Consider the following 16,538-nt stretch of genomic DNA (forward strand, 5'->3'; position numbering starts at 1 on the left):
GCCAAAATAACACCAATTCAGTTAAGATGCGTAGCTTCGACTTTCAAAATACTAAACCCGTAAGCGCAGAACTAAAATCGGACAGGCTACTATATAAACCCCACATCACTGCACAAAATATTGTCATTTCGATTGGAATATATACCTAAGATCACCAAAAACCTAATAAAGAGATCCATACTTCTTCCTGTCAAATAAATTTCACACACCAAAAATCCGCAAGGCCAAATTACAGTCCATTCGGTAAGAAAATGTGACTAAAACTTCCAAATCCCAAGTTCAAAATGTGAACCCATTGGATCTGCAATGATGTATGTTAGATTTAGGTTTGGGGATGTGCAGTCACTAATGTGGCTACAGCACTTCTTTACAAAAGAAGCTATTAATACGAAGTTCTTTTCACCAAAATTTTGACCATTTTTCCCCTCTTTTCGAGCTTGATTTAAGTTTCCAAACAGACGGACGGCCAGACAATTCCAACACACCAACCAAATAAGTTAACTATTTTGAAAACGTCGTTAAGATCGGCATGTGGTGTACATTCAAAATTCTTCCACAAAGGTCATTGCATGTAGGTTGTTTATGAAATACGTCAGATTTCAGGCTGCACCATTGGAGTGAACGTCAAAACCTCAACGATGTTATAATTATGTTGGCCGCATTTACCAGCTGATGTTGATATTCGTGTCGATTATCATTTTTCATGGCTCATAGTGGATTGTAGTTAAGTGGTAGTGTTGAAGATATATTGCATATGATGTGAAGATATTTTGCATATGAAGGACTGTGTACGATCTTAAGAATTTTCGTGCCATCAATTTGCTCTTGAAGAACTTGATTGTTAACTTTATTGACTTTTATAATATAAATGTAAGGAAAAATAAATAAATCTAAATTGCTTCTTAATCGTTTCTCTTAATATAAATGAGGAAATGCAAAAAAAATTGTTTAAAAAATAAAGGCAAAAAAATTACAATGATTTTACAATAAAATAAATACAATCACAAAAAACATATTACAATAATCTCGTAGTTTTTTTTATCGATAATTGTAAGGCAAAAATGCAAGAAAAAACGTTGAACTTATAACTTAAAAGAGGAAATGGGTGACAAGTAGGCAGACAGTATAAGTTCGACCCCAGTCGACTCATTGCAATTAGAGAAAATTCTTATTTGCTTTCATCAATGACACGTCGTATTGTGTTAAATGATTGTTCTAAACTCGATATGAACTCTTGGCCATTGCAACCGTTCTCGTAGGATGTTACCACCACACCGCACATTTCGTTTTGTATGGAATAGCTGAAACATAAAAGTGAAACAGAGAAAAAATAAATAAGGAAGGTAAGGGAAATTAGAACATGTTTAGAAAGGTAAAACAATAGAAAAGAAAACGCTTACCCTATGCCCAGACCATCACGTACAACGGGACCAAATGAACCGGATAACAAACCATCCGATGAAAGTGTAGAGGTACTTATAATATTATAATTAATACGTTTATAGGCCTCCAAATCATAGAGTTTAGGTATGGGTTCATTGTTTATGACGGCAGTGTGTTTTAGGGCAAACAAATGACGATCAAATCCCTGGCCCATGGCAGCATCTTTGGTCAATTGACTGTGATAGGTGGAACATTTATCGATAAGTGACCTCAGTTTTTTGGCATCAAAATCTCGTTGCGATGACAAAACACTATCACAAAATTCTTTGGTGGCCATGGTGCAGGGTCTCATGGTTTCAGTGCGCCCATGTCTAAATGCAGCGGTACTACACGACTCATATGTGCCAACATATTTGCCGAATGCCTGTTTATAGGCCAATTGGAAAGATAACTGCATAATGGAATCCGGACTTAAACGATCAGTTTTACAAGCCTGTTTACTTAATTTGGGATAAATCAACATTTGCATATTCAAAGCAGTTACATTCTTTTGATTCTGTTCATAGGCTTTGCGAACTTCCTCCTTGAGTTTATCATCGATTTCGAAGTTAAGATAACGCACCTTGGCATTGTCAACTGAAATCTGGGAAACCGTCTTTAAATCTTCAGTGCTTAGGAAAGGTTTATTCAACGTTTCCTTATAGACTTCATTGAAGTAACGCAGAACCGCCACGCCATCACCCCAAGTGTGTTCGAAATTAATGGCCGCTGTACCATCGGCAGTCAACAGCATTGAAAGGGATTTATCAAACCATCTAGGGGAAAAATATTATTAAAACAAAACCTTTTTTAATTCCACATCAAATCTTACCTATTTGTGCCCTTACCGGCCAACAAATTCTTAAAAGCTGGAATTGGATTGCTTTCACTATAAACCGCATCCTCTTCAGTATCCAAACAAATGCAGAACAAAGCATTATCAATTTGCTGAGTCAACAACTCATTATTTACCGCACTCTTAATCATATACTCGCGTACACGAGCCCATTCGTTACGTTGCCCAGCGGTTAAAACACCAATAGGAACTTCTGCCGCAGCTTTAGTTTCATCCATCTTTACAACAGCATTTAAACGAGCCAAAATCTCTTGTGGCCTTTCAATCAAACCATTTTCATTTAAAACATCTACAGCATAAATATTACCACGACGCATAATCATGATGTGTTTAGAATTTGGGGATTGTACCAAATGATCTCGTTCCTCGCCCGGTATACGTGATGTACCAAACAGACGTTCATATTGTACCATATCCAAGGGGAATGCTTTGAATGCATATGATGCATAGATTGCTACAATTTGTGGCGTAAGACGCATCCAACGACGATAACTTTCAGTATCACTTTTCTTAGGATTCATATGAAAAACTTCAGGTTCCAGGCAGCCGGCTTGCAGTGAACGCCAAAAACGCAAAGATGTTATAATGATGTTGGCCGCCTTCACCAGCTGATGTTGATATTCGGGTCGAGTATCGTTTTTCATAGCCAACAGTGGATTGTAGTTGAGTGGTAGTGGTGCACGGTCTTTTAGATACATATCAAACCTAGAATGGGGAGAAGGATAGTACTAGGAATTAGTGGAAGGAATTTTGAAATAATTAAACTAGGTAAAGAGCGGTCATAACGTTTGCCTGTCAAAAATTTTATAGCATAAACAAAAGGAAGGATTTACCTTTTAGACTTCAAAAAGTAAATGACTCATTAAGTTCGAACGGACCGAAAATTTCACATTCCCCGTCAGCAGGTGGACATTCAAAATATTTAAAATCGTTCGATACTATTATATGGGGACAAGAATGACAAATTACACTCTTTTTCAGTAAAGTCGGACAGGGCCGACTATATGATACCCTTCACAACTATGGATATATTAAACAGGACTATTAACATGAAATTGGATGAACTAAAATATGTGATACTTATCTAAATATTAATCGACATAGATCAATCCATAAACATGTCATTCGTTTGTTACAATGAGACAAAATTATGTAAATCGACTTCAAACAAATATCAATAGGACATCCGTTGGGCTATGTCTGTACTTCTAGAAAACAGAACTACATTATTCTATGCTACATTTTGTAAGTTGTGTAAAATTGCATGTCAATCTGACAAACATGAGGAGTTTAATGCACTATTTACTTAAAATCGGTCGAAAATATATATGGAAGCTATATCCAAAAATGAACCGATTTCAACGAAACTTGTCACAGGTTAGGTTATACTAATTTCAGTACGTATTGTTGCTATCAGACATATATTGGTTCCTTAATTACTTAAAATAAATCGATTATATATAAGAGTGCTATATTTAAATCTCAACCGATTTCAGTACGCTATAGCAAATTTCGCGCAAATCGGAATATATATAGGGACTTTGGTGCACCATTTACCCTAAATCTGACGAAACTCTATATATGCGAGCTATATCTAAACCCGGGCCGATTTTCACGAAACTTAGCTGACATAACTCTAGGTAAAATTGAGTACGTTATGCCAAATTTCGTGCAAATAGAAAGATATATATTGACTTTGGTGCACCATTTACATTAAATCGGACGAAAATATATATAGGAACTATACTATAACTAAATCTGGAACGATTTTCACGAAACTAGACAGACGTCACTCTAGGCTTAATTCAGTACGCTATGCCAAATTTCGTGTAAATCGAAGGCTATATAGGGACTTTGTTGAACCATTCGGACGAAAATATATATGGAAGCTATATAAATCTGAAACGATTTTTCCCAATTTTGATAGGATTTGTCCTTGGGCCAAATGAATGAGCTGTGCCAAATTCAATCCAATTCGGATTATAAATGCGACCTGTTTACAATTTGTTTACAATTTAACACCAACATACGAACGGACGGTCATGCATAAATTGACTCAGAAAGTGATTCTATGCATATTCTCAAAAGGAACTATGGGTCTATCTCGTTTCCTTTTTCCTGTTACAAACATATGCACAAAGACATAATACCCTGTACTACAGTGTGGTGAAGGGTTTACAAACAAGATTGACACATTCTACATATAATGTTTTTTAAAGTTCATAAATAAATATATTTGTATCTTTGTTTGCGGCTATTGCAGGTTATTTTCGAGATGATATGTTTTCAGTTGAATCGAATGAGGAACATTTTTCTAAAACATATCCCACTTCTATCTCGTGTTCTTGATTGCCTTTTTCGTCCATATTTTCTTGAACCGAAATCATAAGTTTTTAGATAGGGTCCTCAAAGATCAGAAATCGATATTTGTAAGTTTTTATCATCTTCGACCTATGACAAATTCGTCCTTCAGGGTTCTTAGTATACTCGCCAAGGGCTTTCATAAAAGGCATTTTCCACTTCCCAGACTATGGGCTCGATTTTGTTGCATAGTTTTATTTATGGGGACCCGCCGAATTTTCCGAGGTGTTGTAAACGCAGAGTTTATAAAAAAGAACAATGGGCATGTAATGGACATATCTAAACATAAAACAACGACGGCAATAATTTTTATTCCACCCCGAGACATTCCAAAAGATGCCTATCAAGCTGGATTGAAGAAAAATTACACTAAAACCGTTAAAGAAACAATTAAATAATGCGGATTGAAATATATCCTCGGAGAACACCTGTTATCCGTAGGAGCAGAAGAATACCTACTGCTTCGTCTAATCAGGTACTAGATGAAAAGGGAATAGTTGCTGCCGCATCATATTTTATTGGAATGGCGCTGAACATCTGCCCGACATGTGGTAATGGACCATAGTTACAGAGTCAATCTGTACTCGTGCAAAATTTCGTCTCAATCGTACAATGTCTGGGAATTTGGTGCACCATTCATATAGAATTGGACGAAATATATATGGGGGCTACATCTAAATCCGAACCGATTTCAACAAAACTTCTACTTAATTCAGTACTCTGTGCAAAATGTTGTATCAATCGGGAAAAACTTTGGGAGTTTGATGCTCCATTTACATAAAATCGAAAGAAAAAATTTGTGGGAGCTATATCTAAATCTCAACCGAATTTCACCAATTTCGTTACTGTTCGTCCCTGGGCCAAATAAGTGATATGTGTCAATTTCCATTCAATTCGGAACGAACGGATATTCTTATATCGACTCAGAAAGTGATTCCATTCATATTCTCAATAGGAACCCTGGGTCTAAGTCAAAACACTTACTGCCGATAATACAAGACCGGTGATTATATAGACCGGTTATTATAGGTCCCTCAAGACTTAAAAGTCGTGCACTATAACCTCAACCTATGACGGATAGTTAATTTATGCTGGGTTCCAGGACATAGCAACATAGAAGGGAACGAGATAGCCGACGAGCTTGCTCAAGGTGGGTTCACAGTCGTCCAACCTTCCGATTAAAATCTGTGCAACTACCCATTGGCTATTTCATTAGCAAAATCCGCTTGTTCTACGGCGAAGTAGTCGGCAACAGATGGTCGAGAGAACCTGGTTCCAGAATCTCAAAAGCTATCTGAACAAGAGAAAGATCAAAATCATTGTGGGGATCATAACACGTTACTGCAAGATTGGATCTCTCACTTCGAAGTGGGACTCCAGCGGAGAGGATTACTGTTGTCTATGTGAGGACGAAGAAGACCTAGAAACAATTGAACATATCCTCTGTAAATGTCCATCGCTGATTGGCAGAAGACATAAACAGTTTGGAAGATATGTAATTGATAATCTAGCCTTCTTCTCTAAAATAGACCCTAACCAGATCCTAGGCTTTGTCAAAAATCTGACATGGCTAAAATAACCATTTATCCGCTCTTCTTCTCCCGCTATATTTTCTCCTTGCCCTTCCACTCTCTCTTTTTTTCCTCTTTGCAGGTAAAAAGGATGATCACAATGAACATTAGTCTCCGAGTGGACGGTTGTTACTAACAACCGTACACCCCCAACCTAGACTCCCAATATTTGTTAGATTGAGACACAATTTTGGGCAGCGTACTTAGCTAGGTTCAGATTGACGTATGCATAGTTTTGTTGAAATCTGTTCAGATTTAGATATAGATCCCAAATATTTCGCAGGATTTTTTTAATGGTGCACAAAAAACCAAGGTTTTGCATAGCGAATGCCATTGAGTCAATAATGATATGTGTTAAGTTCCTTGTTTATGCCTATGTTTGTTCGACTTACACGACATTTTGGCAGAAGGAATTGAATGGAATTCGTCTGAGTTCATTCAAATTACGGACCAGGTAATAAACGTTTCTCCGACCGAGATAAAATTTTGGACAGTGCGATCTCAATTAGATCCATATGGCACACGAAAGAAACCATGTTTGCCATTTAATGACATTTAATTTTTCATAAATTTCAGAATGGTATGTGTATGGGTAGTTTTAAATTAGTTAAAATACCTATCTATGTACGTCACTAATATAATTTCGCCCGATTCCATTTCAATGGACCTCTACATGATATTGCACATATGAACATCTTTTATATAGTCGGCCCCGTCCGAAGTTTGATCTTTCCTTACTGATCTTTCCTTATAGAATAGAATCTTTGGAGGACCATGGAGATGGAATCGGGCGAAATTAAATGTTCTATCTAGAAAGATATTAGAACCAATAAAAAAAAAAAAACCATACACATACCATTCTGAAATCAAAGAAAAATTGCATTCAAACGGACAGACTTGGATTCTTTGGTGGACACATGGACCTAATTGAGCAACCGTTGCATACACCTATTTTTGGAATCACTCTATATTCAATTTAATACCATCAGTCAACTTTCGTGTAAATCGAACAAACATATGCTCTTCGGTGCACCATTTACATGAAATCGAACGAAAATATATATAAGACCTATATCAAGATATGAACCGATTTCAACTAACCTTATCACACATCATTTTTTCCTCAATTGCATAATTTTGCTCAATCGGACAAATATTGGGAATTTGATGTATCATTCACAAAAAATCGTACGAAGCTATATATGGGAGCTATATCTAAATCTGAACTGATTTTAACAAAACACCGCAGACATCAGTCTGGAACTAATTCAGTATTCTGTGCAGAATTTTGTCCCAATCGGGCAAATATTGGGAGTTTGGTTATGTGTACCGATTTTAACAAAACTTCGCAGACATGCTCTGTGCAAAATTTTATCCCAATCGGACAAATATTGAGAGTTTGGTGCATATCTAAATCTGAACCGATTTTAACAAAACATCGCAGACATAACTATGGAACTGAGTCAGTGCGCTGTGCAAAATTTTGTGCCAATCGGAGAAATATTGCGATCAAGTAAATATTAATTTGGTTTATTCCATTGTAATAATATAAACAAATTGGTTGGAAGATAAATAATTGGAGTTTGGTGCATCATTCACATAAAATCGGACGAAACTATGGGAGCTATATAAATCTAAACCGATTCCAAAAAAAAACTTCACACACATAAGTATGGACCTGTTTCAGTGCGCTGTGCAAAATTTTGCCCCAATCGGACAAATATTGGGAGTTTGGTGCATCATTTACATAAAATCGGACGAAACTATATCTGAACAGATTTTCTCCAATTTCAATAGGGTTCGTCCTTGAATCAAATAAGTGAACTGTTCGTCCATGAATTAAATAAGTGAACTGTTCCAAATTTGATCCAAATTGGACCATGAATGCGACCTGTACTTTATTCACAAAAATACATGGATGGACCGGCGGACAATGGAATTTATACATTTTACACTTTATATTGTTCTCTGATTAATTTTTAGTTTCGTACGGTCCATAAACTTACCATGGTTCCGATATATAACTTGTATGTTTGTTTGCCTCATCCTTTAATTTCAACATAGCATTCAACTCGGCAGCTTCATTCGATTTAAATTCACCAACAACTTGTTGCGTGTGGGCAAACTCCTCATCTGTTGTTATGGGTTGAATGGCGGCTAAGAAACGTTCACAAGTCTTTTCGACCAATGGAATGGGAAGACGTGGCAGGGATTTTTGAAAATACATGGTTGGCAGCTTGGAACGTTGCAAATATTGATAGGAATCCGAATCTGATGAAGATGTTGCCATCGAGCGTAAGATCATTGGCTTCGTTTGACATTTTGCCCAGGATCGTGACAATAATTGTCCACTGGTATAAATAGCTAATTGACCGCGCACCATTTTCACTACTTTCGATTTTTACTTGTTAACCTATTTCCAAATATGTAGTTGTTGTTATTAACTAAAAACAATTTTTGCAAAATTAATCTTTCGTCACTGACTGACTACCACTTGAACGAAGACAAAACAAAACACAAAGTCCAATATGTTTGCTTGATTGTTTGTGCCGGGGCAAACACAAAACAACAACAAACCTCCCGCAAAGGAAAACAACAAAGAACAGCTGTTTGCTTTGCTGTTGATGTAGGGCTGTCGTGCATTGATATTGCTTTAATCTATTACAAAATGATTGAACACACAGACGGCGTCTGGCGTTTTGTGTGTGGATTTGAGGAAGCATTGTACCATGTGAGCAAGTAAATATTAATTTGGTTTATTCCATTCTAATAATAAAACAAATCATTCGTTCAATAATAGTTATAAATATTTTTATTGAAGAACTAGCATAAAATATCGATAAAATCATATTGTGCAGAAATCCGTACATAAAGGAGTTTGGGAAAATATAATATTTGTGAACACTGGCAAGGTCTGAAGCAGGACTTGCATCTTTGTGTTTGTGAAATCCAACAATAGATCAAACTCGTAATAGAGTCGAAATCATTGAAGAATAAGAAGTTACAGCAAATTTGGAATGTGAAAATTTGAAAACTATTAAGAATCCGCAAGTTCTTGGATTATGGTGTGTGTTCCAATATGAAGTGTGAGGCATTATATTTGTCATCAAGAGATAGTGGTCTAGTGGTCTAAAATATGGGTAGTGGTCTAAAATATGGAATTAAATTTGAAATTCTTACGTTAGGGAAGGTTCGACCGTATGCCAGGAGTTATTGAAGTGCAACTCTTTTGGGAAACAATTTGTAAATATCAATATTTGTGAATACGGGCAAGATCTGAAGCAAGATATTTATACTTGTGTTTGAGAAATCCAAGAGTAAGGTCGAAGTAAGTAAGTTCATTGGCTGATGGTTTATGTCCCAATATGGTGAACAAGGTGAGGTATTGCATTTGTTATCAAAAAACCAGTGAGGAAAGAAGTAAAGTCGGACGGAGCCGACTATATGATACCCTTCACCACTTTGAGTATATTCAACAGATGGTATCCTAAAAGACGTTGCATTTTTGAAGGACCATTAACATGAAATGAAACATGCCATTCTGCAACCTATACTAAATTTTGGTCAGATATAGAGTTGCTTCTTACAATGGGACAAAGTTATGTAAATAAATTTAAAGCAAAATATCGAAATCTAAACCGATTTCATCGAAACTTGTCACATGTTCGGCTATATTTTGAGTTCTCCATTTACTTATAAATCCAAATTTCGTGCAAATGGAAGGATATATTGGGACTTTGGTGCACCATTTACACAAAAACTGACGAAAATATATATGGGAGCTATATCTAAATCTGAACCGAATTTCACGAAATTTAACACACATCGTTCTAGACTTAGGTCTAGAACGATGTGAATTTTCTAGACTTAGGTCTAAAGTAAATTTAAATCGAAATCTGAATAATTCAAGGAAGTAGCAATATAAGTATCAGAGCAGAATTTGAAATTTAAAAAATATATATGAATATATGTGTGAAATTGTACAGGTATGTAAAATTATTACTTTTTCCAAACTGAGAAGAGCAGATATGGAATTTTACAAAACAACGTGTAGTTTTGGAAAGTTCGTGTCACCTCATTTCAGGATTATGTTATTCGATCTCATCTATAATCTGAGTTTATTCTGGTCATATAGAACTTTCGGTATTGAGATCAAGGGGTCTTCGACTTATACTTCGAAATGTTTTGCAATGAAGAAATACATATACGCTCCACTTATGTAATTGATATATCAACACACGAATAAATATACATACTAATAAAAAACCGTCTTCACCTGATGTTACACAAACCAGTATCCACGTTATTCGTGAGAAATAAATATTCAAGTAGCGCTACATTTTTACTTAACTCGTACCTTCTACTAGCGAACAATAACAATTGTTCAAATACTAATGACACTTCGAATGGCACCGAATTTAAAAATTGCGTTCTAGATGAGACACCCTTTACATAGAATCATTTCTGAGTCGATTTATAAATGTCCGTCCGTCTGTAAAATTTTGGACAAAGTACAGATTACATTTCTGATCAGAATTGGGTGAAATTTGGCACAGCTTACTTATTTGGTTCAAGGACGAACCATATTGAAATTGGAGATAATCGATATAGCTCCCATATATATGTTCGATACCCCAATAGTTCACCCATGTCATAATGTGTGTCCGACTGAAACAAAAAATTTTAACTGAATGATGTACAGAATGTCATCTGCCCAGAGAATCAACATTATAGGTTCATGTTTTCACATAGCCCCCACATAAATATCCAGCCAATTTTTGGTAGTTCGAAGTTGTTCGCATTTTTGTACCCTTCACCACACTATGGTACAGGGTATTATGGCTTTGTGCTTATGTTTGTAACAGGCAAAAGGAAACGAGATGGACACATGGTTCCTTTTTAGAATATGCATAGAATCACTTTTTAAGTCGATTTAGACATGTCCGTCCGTCTGTCTGTCCATGTTAAATTGTAAACAAATTACAGGTCGCATTTATGATCCGAATTGGATGAAATTTGGCATAGGTCACTTATTTGGCCCAAGGACAACCCCTATTGAAATTGGGAAAAATCGGTCCAGATTTAGATATAGCTCTCATATATATTTTCATCCGATTTTAGGTAATTGGTGCACCAAATCTCTGGTTCAGATTTAGATATAGCTCCCATATATATTTTCGTCCGATTATATATAATTGGTGCACCAAAGTCCCATATATCTTTCGATTTGCACGAATTTTGGTATAGGGTACTGAATTAAGTCTAGAATTATGTTGCTAAGCTTCGTGAAAAGATCCATAGGTAGGCCGATTGACACGACGAACTGATGTAATATAAATTAGTCTCTGGCAAGTTTCCCTGAAATCGGTTCAGATATATTCTACATATGTTAGGATACATATGTAGAATTTACCCAAAGTGGTGAAGGGTATAATATAGTCGGCCCAGTCCGACTTTACTACTTCCCTTACTGGTTTAAATAAGAGGTTGTACTTTGGCATTTCAGCTTTTTGGTAAAAATATACATCTCCCCAGATAATTTTCAATATTTTTTTCAAGGAACATCAAAACTATTATTTTTAAAGAATATTTTCTCAAGGGCCATCTAAGCTATTAGGCGTGGATTTTTCAAGAATATTTTCTTAAGGTGGAAGTTTCGAACCTACTTCGGCCTGACCGAAAATAACCACATTTTTATTTGTTTCCCTTCTTTTAATTTCCAATTAGGTCTGGATAGACGGTGTTCGGTCGGGGATTTCACAGTTTCTTTTAAAGATAGGCGAAAGATACATAAGTTTATTGATTGAATTTTATATATAACCAACTTCAGCATTAAAGAAGTCGTTTTAAAACATTTTGAAACTTTTTAGCCGAAAAAGCTTATAGTACGTTTACATTTAACCGGATTTCGTTAACCCAGTGGGTTTCAATTGTCAATTCCTTTGCATATATGTCAAATAAATCCTCATAAAGTAGGTTAACCCGGTAAAAAGTTCTAGTATATATGCCGTTTTACATTTAATTTTCCAACCGAAAGGTTTTTACTTTTCCATTCCAGGTTTTAGGAGAGTGGCATAAAAAACTATAATTTCATGTATAATTTCATCGGCCCGTATTTAGGCATAGGCCCCATATAATGATACCTCTCAATTTTTGGTATTTTTAATCTTAAGGTGAATGAGATACAAAACTAAAATATTAAATTCGAAATTGAGCTATATCGGTACTTAATTGGGCATTCCTACACGATGTAATCAATATTTTCCCGATTTATATGAAGATATATAACTTGACCTTATAAATTACAGTATTTTAAGGATGTTTCCACATATCAAACCCTGACATGCGTTATCAATATCGTACAACGTTTTGGGGTTATAAGATTGTAGAAAAAATTTCCCATTAAAAATTGTATTTCGTGTCCATCACAACAATCATTTGGTTCAATTGTCGGTATAGGTCCAGTTTTTTGTATGTTTCCTATACCCACCCCCATTATTTTTAGATTAGAAGTATTTACAGTATAACATAGCTCCGCGTGGTGTGGGAAACGTAATTGATAACAAATGTCAATACTCTATGGTGGAAATTTTAGGAATTTAATTCAGAGAGAGTTCCAAATTTTTAAAATGGAGTCTTTATATTACGACGCCTATCGAGCAGGTCTCAATAGAATTTACACTGACGAAGTTGGCTACGAGTAAATGCCGTTCTGAAGAACGCTAGCAGTATAGACGGCTCTCAGTTCTTTTCTTCATGGATTTTTAAAATTGATTTTTTTCAAGGAAAATAGATAGGTCGAAGTTTAGACACAGATCCAATTACAATTATCTATGCAGAAAATTTATGACGTAGGTCCAGGCATATTTTGGTATTTTTGAAATAACTGTCATTTGATATTCTGGCATATTGGAGGGCGAAAAGCATCTTTGAATGAAATGTTCAATATAGATCCATGACTTGACGTCACATTTGCTGTATTTCGAAAGATTCAGCCGAATTTTCCCATTTTGACATTTCGGGTTTGTGAAGAGTAAACCAGTAAGGAAAGTAGTAAAGTCGGACGGGCCGACTATATGATACCCTTCACCACTATGGGTATATTAAACAGGACTATTATCATGAAATTGTATGAAATAAAATGTGTGATATATATCTAAATGTGAATCTACCTAGATCTACGTAATTCTATGCTCAATTTTGTACATTCAGCAACATTTCAGACAATCTGACAAACATGAGGAGTTTGATGCACCATTTACTTCAAATCGGACGAAAATATATATGGAAGCTATATCCAAATATGAACCGATTCCAACGAAACTTGTCACAGTTTAGGTTATACTATTTTCAGTACGTTTTGTTCCTATCCTATTGATTCCTTGGTGCGTCAATTACTTAAAATCAATTTATAATATAAGGAGCTGCATCAAAATCTCAACCGATTTTCACGAAGCATGGCAGACATCATTCTAGACTCAATTCAGTATGCCACTTTTCAGTTATGCCAAATTTCGTGCAAACTGCATGATATATGTGGACTTTGGTGCACCATTTGCATGAAATCGGACGAAACTATATATGGGAGCAATATCTAAATCTGGACCGATTTTCTTGAAACTTGGCAGACATCATTCTAGGTTCAATTCAGTACGTTATGCCAAATTTCGTGCAAATCGAAGGATATATAGGGACTTTGGTGCACCATTTACATGAAATTGAACGAGACTATACATGGGAGCTATATCTAAATCTGGACAAATTTTTACGAAACAAGGCAGTCATCACTCTAGGCTCAATTCAGTACGTTATGCCAAATTTCGTGCAAATCGAAAGATATATAGGGACTTTGGTTCACCATTTACATGAAATCGGACGAAACTATATATGGGAGCTATATAGAAATCTGGACCGATTTTCTCGAATCTTGGCAGACATAATTCTAGGCTTAATTCAGTACGTTATGCCAAATTTCGTGCAAATCGAGGGATATATAGGGACTTTGGTGCACCATTTACATGAAATCGGACGAAACTATATATGGGAGCTATATCTAAATCTGGACCGATTTTCACGAAACTTGGCAGACATCATAGACCTAAATGATTAGGCTGTACCAAATTTCGTGCAAATCGAAAGATATATAGGGACCGTTTACATTAAATCGGTTAAATATATATATATATATATATGGGAGCTATATCTAAATCTGAATCGAATTTTCCCAATTTCAATAGGGTTCGTCCTTGGGCCAAATAAGTGACCTATACCAAATTTCATCCAATTCGGATCATAAATGCGACCTGTACTTTGTTTACAATTTAACATGGACAGACAGACGGACGGACGGACATGCATAAATCGACTCAGAAAGTGATTCTATGCATATTCTCAAAAGGAACCATGGGTCTATTTCGATTATTTTTGCCTGTTACAAACATATGCACAAAGATATAATACCCTGTACCACAGTGTGGTGAAGGGTATAAAAACTCAACAGTATAGGTCCATGTTTTAATATTGTCCTCATTTTCGATATTTAGCAAGTTTGAGACATCCTACCAAGGTAGTTGTAATTTGTAATTTCCGGTTTATTGAAGAAATTTTTCAATTTTTTAGAACATAAACTATATATTAACAGACATTTAACAAGGATAATGTCTTAATAAAAAGTTCAGCCCATGCGAACATAACGACGTTTATTTTTTAATTTTAATAAACTTGCCATTTTGATGTCGCTATTCATTTCTGTGATATTTTTAATTTACTATATTAAATATGTGATTCTGATTTAACCAAATATATAACAAAAAGGAGATGCATACATTATTTTGTTTTTATTAACTTCACCGTTCATAATTTAATGTAAACTTTTTGTCGATAAACATTTTTGCTATCTTTTGCATCGTCCAATTTATCAAATTGTATGGTTTGGCATGGGGTCAGTTGGAGGTTACAAAAATAAAAACCAAAATATTTCACTTTTAATTAAGCAATGATTCAGTCAGTCAAGTCAATTCGTTTGGATATGATGTGGATAATAATAGAAGAGACAATGGTCGGTGTTGCCATTTTTGGTGGAAGGGGGAATACAAATTTAGAGGATGGTCATCATTGCGGAAGACATTCCAAATGATTTGATAATGACCATTGGCCTGGCAAATGGATACGAATTTAACACTAATTTGAAAAACGGATAGGTATGGTATTGAAAATCCCAACTGGTCAAAGGTAATTATTTTAGGAGTTTATTTATTATTCATTATAACTAATGTTTTTTGTGTCTCTATTTCAGGTGCTGAAGTCCTGAAAATCGTTGGTGAAGTACTCATAAAAACCGAAGCAAGGTCCACAACCAGATTAAGAGTAGAAGTCAGCACAACGTCCTAAAAATCAGACTGTTGCAGATTTCTCAACATGGACCATATTCATTCCGGTCGAGTTTTAAAGTACAATTTTGGTAGGAATAAAAGGTTCAATATGGCAACACAGACATCCAGATCCAAAATGACATCAATGATAATGAAGAGGACAATGAGCTTGTTGGTTATAATAATAGCAATAATCATAATAATAATAATGACCGTGATGATGATGCTGCCCTGCACTATCCGAGTTAATGATGTCGCGGCTCAGGATGATGATATGGTTGCCGATAATGTGGTCAAACCGCCAAGCACACACTCAGCATTGCACTCGTTTTATATTTTTAGCCGCGTGTAAATGTGTCATTTATGCTTTTTGTTGCAATTGTTTTTTTTTTCAACCTCACATCATTTTAATTTGAATTGCATGTAGGACTCTTCTCAGTAAAGTTCATTTTTAATTAGTGGTCAAAGTCAACAAAATTATAATTTTTGCTATTGTTGTTCTTTGGGTATTTTGAATTTTTGACCGTTAGCAGGACAGAAGAAGAAAAACAACAAACACCACTTAAACAGAATATTGTGACACAAATGTTGTTAATGAACTGAAATCCACAAAACAAATTATCAACTGCAGTATATTATGATGCAATGTATATATATATATATATAGGTATGTATGTCCTTAAAAATTTGCTCAATATATTTTTGAAGGACCAACATAGGCGTGGATTTTTTAAAATACATTTTTTCAAAAACTATCCAAGGCGTGGATTTTTCCAAATACATTTTTTCAAGGACTATCCAAGGCGTGGATTTATTAAAGAATACATTTTTCAAGGACTATCCAAGGCGTGGATTTATTAAAGAATACATTTTTCAAGGACTATCCAAGGCGTGGATTTATTAAAGAATACATTTTTCAAGGACTATCCAAGGCGTGGATTTATTAAAAGTAGATTT

The 16,538-nt window shown here is 35.3% G+C and overlaps 1 protein-coding gene across 1 annotated transcript; it reads right to left on the reverse strand.

Annotated features, from left to right (window-relative positions):
• Nucleotides 1-1,163: 1,163 nt before the first annotated feature.
• On the reverse strand, nucleotides 1,164-8,554 carry LOC133331933 (carnitine O-palmitoyltransferase 2, mitochondrial-like). The gene is made up of 4 exons (XM_061540320.1): nucleotides 8,217-8,554; nucleotides 2,255-2,983; nucleotides 1,401-2,198; nucleotides 1,164-1,301 (listed from the first exon to the last, which is right to left on the reverse strand). The coding sequence occupies exons 1-4, from the start codon at nucleotides 8,513-8,515 to the stop codon at nucleotides 1,169-1,171; spliced, it is 1,959 nt and encodes a 652-aa protein (XP_061396304.1). The 5' UTR covers nucleotides 8,516-8,554; the 3' UTR covers nucleotides 1,164-1,168.
• Nucleotides 8,555-16,538: the final 7,984 nt, after the last annotated feature.

Source organism: Musca vetustissima, unplaced genomic scaffold (assembly GCF_032173495.1).
Source record: "Musca vetustissima isolate MV318-11 ecotype Yass unplaced genomic scaffold, APGP_CSIRO_Mvet_v1 utg88226, whole genome shotgun sequence".
NCBI classification, from domain to species: Eukaryota; Metazoa; Arthropoda; class Insecta; order Diptera; family Muscidae; genus Musca; species Musca vetustissima.